At 32.0% G+C, this 10,101-nt stretch overlaps 2 protein-coding genes across 3 annotated transcripts; both read left to right on the top strand.

Annotated features, from left to right (window-relative positions):
• The first annotated feature begins 1,232 nt into the window (after nt 1–1,232).
• LOC112034040 (disease resistance protein RPV1) lies at nt 1,233–4,947 on the top strand. Of its 2 annotated transcripts, none has more exons than XM_065777517.1 (4): nt 1,233–1,417; nt 1,541–1,750; nt 1,885–2,379; nt 3,731–4,947. In XM_065777517.1, the coding sequence occupies exons 2-4, from the start codon at nt 1,560–1,562 to the stop codon at nt 4,845–4,847; spliced, it is 1,803 nt and encodes a 600-aa protein (XP_065633589.1). In that variant the 5' UTR covers nt 1,233–1,417; nt 1,541–1,559; the 3' UTR covers nt 4,848–4,947. The 2 variants fall into 2 exon arrangements, with proteins under 2 accessions (XP_065633589.1, XP_065633588.1); XM_065777516.1 differs by having other exon boundaries at nt 1,532–1,750.
• A 996-nt stretch (nt 4,948–5,943) lies between these two features.
• LOC112006548 (disease resistance protein RML1A-like) lies at nt 5,944–8,628 on the top strand. The gene is made up of 4 exons (XM_065777515.1): nt 5,944–6,276; nt 6,398–7,051; nt 7,132–7,669; nt 8,277–8,628. Exons 1-4 carry the CDS (start codon nt 6,049–6,051, stop codon nt 8,336–8,338), a joined length of 1,482 nt encoding a protein of 493 aa, XP_065633587.1. The 5' UTR covers nt 5,944–6,048; the 3' UTR covers nt 8,339–8,628.
• The last annotated feature ends 1,473 nt before the right edge of the window (nt 8,629–10,101 follow it).

Below are 10,101 nucleotides of genomic sequence, written 5' to 3'. Positions count from 1 at the left end.
ATAAAGTGTATTTTATAAAATAATAAAAATAGGACTAAAACTCATTTTACATTCTTAAACCTTGGATTAATTGTCATTTCAATTATTTAAAATTTGATTTGTTAATTTAGTCCTTTGAGTTTGCAATCTTTGTTAATGCCATCCTTCCACGTACTACTATTAGAATATCTAAGTAATTCTAAAAGCTTTTCCTTTCTTATTGATTAAGTATGGTTGTGTCAATTCTTTAATATATAATATGATGATATGACATGTTAGGATTGGAAGGGAAAAACATAAATTTTACACTACATCCTTATAGAATTTAATTTCTTGTGCTTAGATAGTAAATTGAATATTAAAAGAAAAAAAAAATGGTAGTATCTTACAATAAACTCAAATCTCATAAAATGGATGCCTTTATGATATTTATTAACAAATGCCATAATAATAATAATAATAATAATAATAATAATAATAATAAAGAAAAGGATTAAAAAAGAGGGGGGACCAGAAAAAAAATGGTCGAATAATTAAAAAAGAGGGGGGACCAGAAAAAAAATGGTCGAATAACCATTAGGGAAGTAAAGGATAAAACCATGGTTGACTTGACGAAAAGGATGAATGTGAATTGTAAACACACACGAACATAGGTGAAATAACAGAGTCCAATAAGCATGAAAAAACTTAAATTTTATGAGCATGAAGTCAATTACTCACTATTTCTATTATTATTTTATGTGAGATTTTGTTTATCTATTCAATATATTATATACATAAAAAGTGTTTTTTCAGAGATGGAAAAAAACACTTTTTTTTTTATGTATATAAAAAGTTAAATTAATAACCATTAGAAATGGAGAAGGAAGTTTGTCAAAAAAAAAGAAGAGGAAAGTAAAGCAAGAGCAGATAAATTTTCAAACGGCTTTATGTGACATTTGTACTCTTCTAAAGTTTTGATAGTATAAAACAAGATCTAATGATAATTTTTACCATAAATTTAGCAATAAATAAATAAAATTCTTCTTTTTCAATTTTCCGAATAAAAAAATAAATTTAAACATAGTTTCGTAGTCATAGCTGGATACCACGAAAATATTCTGTCCTCTATCGATTTAAATAATAATAAGAAGAAATAAAGTGAAAGAATAAGAAAGTAATTTGTGTCACGCTAAGTCACCAAAAAAAAAAAAAAAAAAAAAAAATTGTAAATGGGAAAAGGCATTTGAGACTGGCTATTTGGCTTGACTGAAAACAGGGGATGGGAAGTTGTGAACACAAACACACGGAGAAAGAAAGAACAGAGTACACTCTTTTATTAAACACGCAATTATATCATCTAACAGCAATTGAATCCAGCTTTGTTTTTTTCAAGAAAGTTTCGAGCATTACAAATCACCAGTCATACTAGTCTACTGTAATTTCTATTTCCAAATCTGTAAGTCAGTCATTTTTCACACACATTCATCCCTTTTATCTTGAAATGAAATTTCCATGTCAAATTGTTTTCTTCTTCGTTAATTTACGTTCCTATTAATTTATATTTCTCAAGATTTGCCAGTATATTTCCAACGGTTTCCATGAGGACTCAAGGAATCTCATCGTCATCTTCTTCTTCTTCAACACCTCGGTGGAATTTTAGAAAATTTTTTGTAGATCTTGTATTTGCCGTTTGGCGATGGATTGGCGTTTGGATTTTTAGGAAAAATGAAGAACTTGAGAGAGGAAATTGTATTTCACAGGAGCTTATACAAGAAAAAGAAGAATCAAGGTTTGCTATCATCACCCTCTAAAAAAAAGCATCTTCAACGAGGTGTTAAAATGAATGTACTTCTATTTGTCAAAATTATATATATAAAATAATTTAACATTTTCTAGTATATTTTGAACTGTTTCCATGAGCAGTCAGGGAGCCTCAATGTCATCACCATCTTCTTCTTCAACACCTCGATGGAAATACGAGGTGTTTCTCAGTTTTAGAGGCGTGGATACCCGTAGAAGTTTTACTGACCATTTATATGCTGCATTACAACGGAAAGGCATTTTGACCTTTAGGGATGATGAAGAACTTGAAAGAGGAAAATCTATTTCACCAGAACTCTTGAAAGCAATAGAAGAATCGAGGTTTGCTGTTGTTATTTTTTCAAGAAATTATGCATTTTCAACATGGTGCTTGATTGAACTTGCACATATCGTTAAATGCATGAGAGAGAGAAAATTGATGATTTGGCCTATTTTTTATGATGTGGATCCATCTGATGTACGGAAACAGACAGGAACTTTTGGACAAGCCTTTAAGGATCACGAAAAACGATTTAAAGATAACATAAAGATGGTGGAAATGTGGAGGGCTACTTTGAGAGAAGTAGCCAATCTCTCAGGTTGGCATTTACAAAATAGGTAATTTCCATGACAAATATATTTCTTTTGATATTTAAACAAGTAGTCTTCTTTCTTATTTCATGAAGTATATATAATGTAGCATAATATGCATGGATTGAAATATTACAACATATAATAGTTAGAATCTTGTTGCACTTCTTTAGGACTTTGGAAATGCTCCTTTGCAATAATTTAAAAGGAAATACTTGGTTTTAAGCACATAACTTTCTATGAATTATAAGTCTATTGAAATTGTCTATTATCTTCATTTTTTTTTGGGTAAATCATAATTTACGCTTTGTGGTTTTGCCATTTGCAATTTAGTTCACAAAATTTTAATTACTATATTTATTCATTTCCTTAAAGTCTGGACTAAAATAAAATTATTTGGATTTTTTATCCAACTTAGCAGAATTTGCATTTTACAGACAAATTTTATCCCTCAATTTCATTTCATTTCTTCCACTTCCTCTTCCACCCTTGCAGCATGATCAAGTTCTTGGCTTGGGTGTTGCCATGCTGACTGCCTGGTTCATATTCTCCATCTTTTATTTTTAACTTTACTTTTGTTATTGTTTTCTCACTATTATTCAAGAAAAAATTGATAAATTAAATATGGTTGGAATTGTGAGGGGTTATTGTCTTCCACGTTTACAACGCTTTTTTATAACTCAGTGTGATGCTTTAACAACCCCAAATTACCTTTTTTCCAAACTATATATTGGATTAAGTTTACATTGGGAATTTGTCCTTTTTAAAACGATTTAGTTTTGGCCCAATCATTGTCTTGGGTAAACCGAAAAGCACATTTTAACCATTTTAATTACATATCAATTGTTTACATAATTTGTTTTAGTAAAAATCTGTTTACATAACTTTGAAGAAGTAGATCTTTTAGTAGTTTGTAATGATATTAGTGCCTAAATAGAAATTTAACGAACACCTTCACTTAAGCAGTTAAGCGGGGAGAAAAAATAATTTGGCCCTAGACTCAAGAGGTAAAGACTTGCATTTGTGCAGGCACTAAGGCTTAAATTTGATGGATATGTTTCAACCAAGTCAACAAAAGCTATAGCTTTGAATATGTATGTTTGAACTTTGAACTATATAACTACTATGATATACAATTCCTGTATGAGTAGTCCTATCCACGTTGCTTGAGCTAATGAATTGACATGTGTTTGAGCAAGGAGTATTCTTGCCTAATATTTTTCTTCCTTCCATAGTCTTATAAATGTGTTTGGACCATCATGTAATTATTTTCTATCTTGTTCACTGGCATGAGTCATAATTTATCCAACATATTGTGAAAAAGATGATTTATAATTGGTTTGGACCATCATGTAAAATTTTTCTATCTTCTTCCCAGGCATGAGTCCGAATTTATCCAACACATTGTGAATGAGATGATGGAGAAATTGAGTTCTAAATCCTCAAGCATTACCAAAAACTTCGTAGGAATAGAATCTACTATGGCAAAATTGATCCCTTCGTATTTAGGTTTTGAAAATAATGTTTGCATGCTAGGGATTTATGGTATGGGGGGACTGGGGAAGACAACTCTTGCTAGAGTTATTTATGATGAGTTTCGTAGTCATTTTGAAGGTTCTAGTTTTATTGCCAATGTAAGGGAAGATTCAAAAATACACGGATTGCCTCAATTACAACAGCAGCTTCTTGCAGACATTTTGGAGGACCAAAATATAAATATAAGGAATGTTTATAAAGGGGTTGACATGATTAAGAAAAGGTTGCATTTTAAAAAAGTTCTACTTGTTATAGATGATGTCGACCGATTGGACCAATTAGAAAAATTGGCTGGGGAGCAAGACTGGTTTGGATTGGGGAGTTGGATCATCATAACAACTAGAGATGAACATGTGTTGGTCCAACATGAAGTACATAAAAGATATAAGCCTGAAGTATTAAATAATGAATATGCTTCAAAACTTTTTTGTTTGAAAGCCTTCAAAATGGAACAACCCAAAGAAGGTTATATGCAGCTCTCTCAGGAAGTTTTAAAATATGCTAATGGTCTTCCATTAGCGCTTGTTACTTTGGGTTCCTTTTTGGTTGGAAGAAAAATAGATGAATGGAAAAGTGCATTGAAAAGTTTTAAAAAAACTAAAGGAGATATATTTGATATACTTAAAATAAGTTATGATGGACTGGAAGATATGTGGAAGGAGATATTCTTAGATATTGCATGTTTCTTTAGACGGAGGAAGAAAGATCAAGTAATACAAATATTAGAGAATTGTGATTTCGATGCAATAATTGGTATTAGTGTTCTTGTGGAAAGATCTCTCCTAACCGTGGATGATGGTGAATATTTGGGGATGCATGATCTACTAGCAGAAATGGGTCAAAAAATTATTCGTTTTGAATCAGGTGGAAATCTTGGAAAGCAGAGTAGGTTGTGGCTTAATGAGGACCTACTTCATGTATTGAAGAACAATATGGTAAGAAAAATGACAAAGCTATAATTTTATTTCAATCAATAATATGGAGTTGGTATAATAAAATAATTTTGTTCAATAAGTATTTATGTAAGGAAATCAAGAATAAAACATTCATTTTTGCCAATTACCATGTTAATATATTGTCAATGATGATCTCTTATATTTTGAAAACATATATTATCTCTTTGTAATTGTTTATGAAATTGAACTTATTTTTCTTGATGTAATGAACTAATTATTCATCTCTTGGTTACTACCGAAAACAAAAGGCTATCTTAACATTTTTTTTAATTATAAAAAATTACTCTATAGGCTTTATTTTCTTTTTCCATTTAAAGTGATGTTGTCCCACCCCCCCCCCCCCCCCCCCACCTTTCAAGTTTTAATGTATGAATTTTAAACAGATTAATAAGAAAAAAAAGACTTAAAAAAAAATATGTAATGCAATCTATTAATAGGCCTTTATATGTAGTACATTTTACTATCAACATGTGATGTTGTACTACGATCTATTAGTTACTAATGGGACTCTTTAGAATCTATGTGGGTTAGTTTTAGAATCTACTTGTTTGTATTTTTTGGAAATACATGTAGGTGAAAAAGTGTGTGAAAATATGTGTAATGTTTTTTAAACACTAAAAAGTGAGTGTTGATCTAGTTATACTACCAAACAGCCCCTTTTGGTAAAATATGTAGAAATTATTATTGATATGAAAAATTGCAGCGTGAAAATGCAATTTTCTAGTGATTTCCATGAGCTGCTACTTGAAAATGCAACTTTTCTTCTATTATAAAAATGTAATTTTCCTAAAAATGCAAAACCAAACACCAATCTTATTTACACTTTCATTTAAATATCTCTTTTTCTCTACAAAAACGCAATGCCAAATGGTATATAATTTAATGTACATTTTCCTATTTTTAAATATTAAATTTGCAGTTGGGCCCAGCATATTGGAGGGCCTTCAAAAGAAATATATATTTTAAAGAGTTTTATATATAGAAAACTTAAGGAGTAGATTTTTTTTAATCTCCTTTACAGCTTTAAAAAGGGTATAAAGCTTGAATAATTTTAGTATTCTTGTCATTTGATTGTGCAAAACTGCAAATCACCAAGCCTTTGCTTTTGAAATCTCAGGCAACAGAAGCAATTCAAGCCATAGTCCTTCATTACAAGAAAAATGATTTCAACTTTGAAGAATTTCTTGAAGTGTTATCATCAAAGATGTCTAATCTTAGATTGATGATAATTGGGGAGACAGACTACCACTATCCCCCAACACATCTTGCTGTTCCTAATAACCAAAGACAACTTTTTGTTCCTAATCAACTAAGGCATCTTTCATGGGCTTACTGTCCTTTAAAATGTTTGTCATCTAGTTCCCAACCAAAGGAGCTTGTTCGACTTGACTTGTCTAGAAGCAGAATTGAATATCTTTGGGAAGGAGTAATGGTAATTTTGTTCTTTTTAATTGCCTTTCTATTGCTTTTTAATATATCTCTTTTTTTAAGTGTAGCTACAAATACTAATTTCTACGTTTAACGAAAACTCTTTTTTATTTTTTTGGTAACAGCGTTCAGTCACCTTAAAGTTCATTAATCTTTGTGGTTCCAAAAACCTTATCAGGACACCTGACTTTTCAGGTGTTCCGATGCTTGAGGGACTAGACCTTTCTTGCTGTGATAGCTTGGTAGAGATCCACCCATCTATTGGACAACTCAGCAAGCTCAGGTATTTACTTTTGGAAGAATGCGAATCTCTTACCGATCTTCCCTGCATGTCTGCTATAATGCAGTCCCTTTCGAAGCTTAGACTTCCATGTTGCCCAAAATTCAGTTCGTTTCCGAAATTTACAGGAATTATGAAAAGCCTATCGGAACTCAATTTGAGTATGACTGCTATTAAGAAAGTACCACCCTCATCGATCAATTGTTTGACAGCCCTTACTTTCTTAGATCTAAGTGGCACAGATCTCGAATGTCTTCCAAGCAACATGGATAATTTGAGGTCTCTTCAAACACTCCGTCTTACCTTTTGCTGCAAACTAAAATTGTTGCCAAGGCTTCCATCAACTATAAGATGTATAGAAATGAAATGTTGTAATTCCCTAAAATGGTTACCAGCACGGGTCAAACTGAGTATTTGGTTCCAATTTCTCTCCCTATGGCTTCCGTATGATGAGAGGTTCAATCGAAAGGAATTTACAATATTGTTCCATTTCCTACAGGTAATCTCTTCTCTCTCTCGCTCTCTCTTTCTTAAATTGTTAAATAATAACAGTTAACAATAGTTGTGTCTTGGGTACAGGTACAGGGACTCCTTTGTTGTAAAACCATTTATGGAACTTCTTCCAAAGGGAAAGAGGATGGATCTATAACTGAGTTTCTGATAATTATGCCGTCATGTTTAACTGAAATAGTGGAGAGTTCAATAAGCATAGAGCTGCCTTCAAATTGGTATAATAGTAAATGGATAGGATTAGCTCTCTGGGCATTAGTACCAAATCCAGAGTCGACATATGGTCTTAGAGATCGTGAGGTAGCTGTTGGTAAAATGCCTCAAAATCACTGTGCCTTTGAACTTTTTACTACCCGGATAAATGTTGAGGTCAAAACTGAACGTCACCTCAATAATTACCTTTTGTATTTGTCTCGCGATGAGTGGTTTGCTACTGTTGGGGATGGTGAATACAGTCAGATTAAGGTTATATTTAAGGGCGGTAAGCTGTATGAGACGGAATTTGGGGTCAGTTTGGTATACGAGCAAGATGTGGATGAGTTCAACCAAACAAATGCACAATGTTTGTTTGCGAGCTTTGGAGAAGTACCCATCTATAAATTAACTGGTAATGACCATCTCAACCATCCTTCCCATTAATGTCCAATCCTTTTCTATCTTATTTTCTTTCTAACTATACATTTGGTTTTGTCATTGGCAAGTAAGTCTCATCATTTTTCTTTTTCTTCTTTTGGCTCACCATGCGCAAGCAATCCCAATCATCCTGTACTTTCTGAGTTCTTGAAAATTAAACTTAAATTTTGCCCCACGAGTTTATTGCCAATTGTCTAAGCCTCTATATCATCATCACTTACAAGAATATGATCTAGATAGGAAATACATTCTCAAGCTTCACCCATCACATTTCTCTATGGATTTTGCTAATGTAGATCTTTCAATCCTAATTTGGCATCCTATTTGTAACTATCAGATATTATGCTATTTTACATATTCATTTTGTGCTGGAAAATGCAATACAACTTTTCCTGATAAGTTTTTGAAATGTAAAAGCTAGAGACTATATAATATTTCCTTCCTTACCATATATATTCTTTGTAATCATTGGTGTCATGCCTAACAAAACTTGTAGGAAGCAAACTCCAATTACACTCATTAGTAATGAGTGAATTATTATTATTATTATCATACTAACTCAGGTTTACACATATATGCAGTTGGTGATGATGATGATGATGGGGATGATGATGGGGACGATGATGAGGATGGACTTTATTAATTTTTATAAGGTAGATGGTGTAGTCGTATTATGGCATCCCATTTGTAAGTGTTCATGTATTATGCTAACTAGTTATGACTTTTGGATTCCACCATGAGGTGTGGTTTGGTGGTAGAAGTTCTTGTATCACTTCACAAGATGCTTGGCATGAGTTGAGTGGTTTAAATAGTGGTGTTTCAACAAATGTGTTGTGCCCATAACAATAGTTCCATCAAGACTCCAGTGGTACATGTGGTATTACTCTTAAGTCACGTGATGTCACGTGAGGTAGATCATGTATCCACAATGAAGATCCTTTTTTTCATTTAAAAAAAAAAAAAAAAAACACACACACACATGACTTTTGGATTGTGTATATTTATGTTAATCCCTTATCATATGTCAATGGTTGCATGTTGGACAATTTAAAGACAGAACGGTTCCTGCATAAGATAATATGATTTTTATAAGCAATAGAATTGAATGCACAAATATATTATATTATACTAGTCGCTAACCCGTGCGATGCACGGAAAAATTGAGAAAAAAGATCAAGAACTTATTTATTTATTTATAAGATTAATTCCTAATATTCATATATTCCATTCTAGTATTGCGAAAGCAAAAAAATTATAAATCAGTGCTCCTTCATCAGGCACATTTGTTTCCCAGTTAAGTTCCCTTTCAAAATAGAGTTTCTCATTATTGGTACACTTTGTGGTTGAAAAAGAGATATGCAAGTGAAATGTTTAGTTCATATTGCAAAGTTACATGCAACTTATAATTTGTTTCTAAATATTTGACGATTTATCTATTTATTAAGGCCAATAAGTAGCCTAATTTTCAAAATGTTTCCTCTTTCCTTCAGATCCAAAGAACCAAAAAGCCAGACCCTCCCCCCTTATAATGTCAATGAATTTAATGAATTCTTGAATTATTGAATTTTTTCAAGTGATTGCACTGTAGGTTTATCTAGCTTCTGGTCACAGAGTGATACAATTTTGGCATGGCATGTATTGATGTTCTTCTGCATTATATCAATCTCAATTCCTTTTTGACAAATAAAACAACATCGCCAACATTAAACATTTTGATAATTACTAATTAACTTGTAGATCATTTCAGAACTCAAAAAACTAAAAATCATTATAATGCAGCCATTATATATGGGTTTAAAAGCATCCTATCAATCATTCAGACCATTTGCATTATCTAATAGCAAGAAAAATTTATGAAACTTAAGCAATAATAGATCTTGATGATCCTTAAAATCCACCTAAAATGTTAGATCTTGATTAGCTTGTATTAAGTAGTAATGATCCCAACTCTTGTAACTTGCATTTAGTAGGTAAAATTTTCTGAGTTGTTCTCCAAAGTATTTTCAAATTCCATTGCTTCTTCCAAACTGATCTCTATTCTTGACATCACCCCCTGTTGCAAAAAATATGCTAACCTCATAGTAAACCTCCCTTGAGCATTTGTTATCCACATAATCTTATTTGGTGTATTTCTTATTGAGAGCAATTTTAACAATGGCATAGATTGAAGCTATATCAAACAGGTCATGTAACTTTGCCAAGTCCCACTCTCCTCTCATTGCATCAATTAGCAAACTAACCACCACTTGTTGTTGAACCACTAAGCTATCTTAGCAATCTATTTGAAATTATGACCATGATCCAGAAGTCTTCCCATATTCTAACTTCTTGCCATATATATTAAAAAGACAGTTTTAATTGTGATCCCAATTAAGCTCTTTTAAGATACACGATGCACAAATTATT

The sequence above is a fragment of the Quercus suber genome, unplaced genomic scaffold (genome assembly GCF_002906115.3).
Source record: "Quercus suber isolate HL8 unplaced genomic scaffold, Cork oak 2.0 scaffold_157, whole genome shotgun sequence".
Lineage (NCBI taxonomy): Eukaryota > Viridiplantae > Streptophyta > Magnoliopsida > Fagales > Fagaceae > Quercus > Quercus suber.
This window is presented reverse-complemented; position numbering and strand designations above follow the sequence as displayed.

What these genes read in the sequence shown, in the direction of transcription:
- LOC112034040 (XM_065777517.1), top strand. Translation starts at nt 1,560, where the DNA reads ATGAGGACTCAAGGAATCTCATCGTCATCTTCTTCTTCTTCAACACCT. An exon ending in CAAGAAAAAGAAGAATCAAG is followed by an intron (nt 1,751 to 1,884) that starts GTTTGCTATCAT and finishes TTCCATGAGCAG; the next exon opens with TCAGGGAGCCTCAATGTCAT. An exon ending in GGTTGGCATTTACAAAATAG is followed by an intron (nt 2,380 to 3,730) that starts GTAATTTCCATG and finishes TCTTCTTCCCAG; the next exon opens with GCATGAGTCCGAATTTATCC.
- LOC112006548 (XM_065777515.1), top strand. Translation starts at nt 6,049, where the DNA reads ATGTCTAATCTTAGATTGATGATAATTGGGGAGACAGACTACCACTAT. An exon ending in TATTGTTCCATTTCCTACAG is followed by an intron (nt 7,052 to 7,131) that starts GTAATCTCTTCT and finishes TCTTGGGTACAG; the next exon opens with GTACAGGGACTCCTTTGTTG. An exon ending in ACCCATCTATAAATTAACTG is followed by an intron (nt 7,670 to 8,276) that starts GTAATGACCATC and finishes ACATATATGCAG; the next exon opens with TTGGTGATGATGATGATGAT.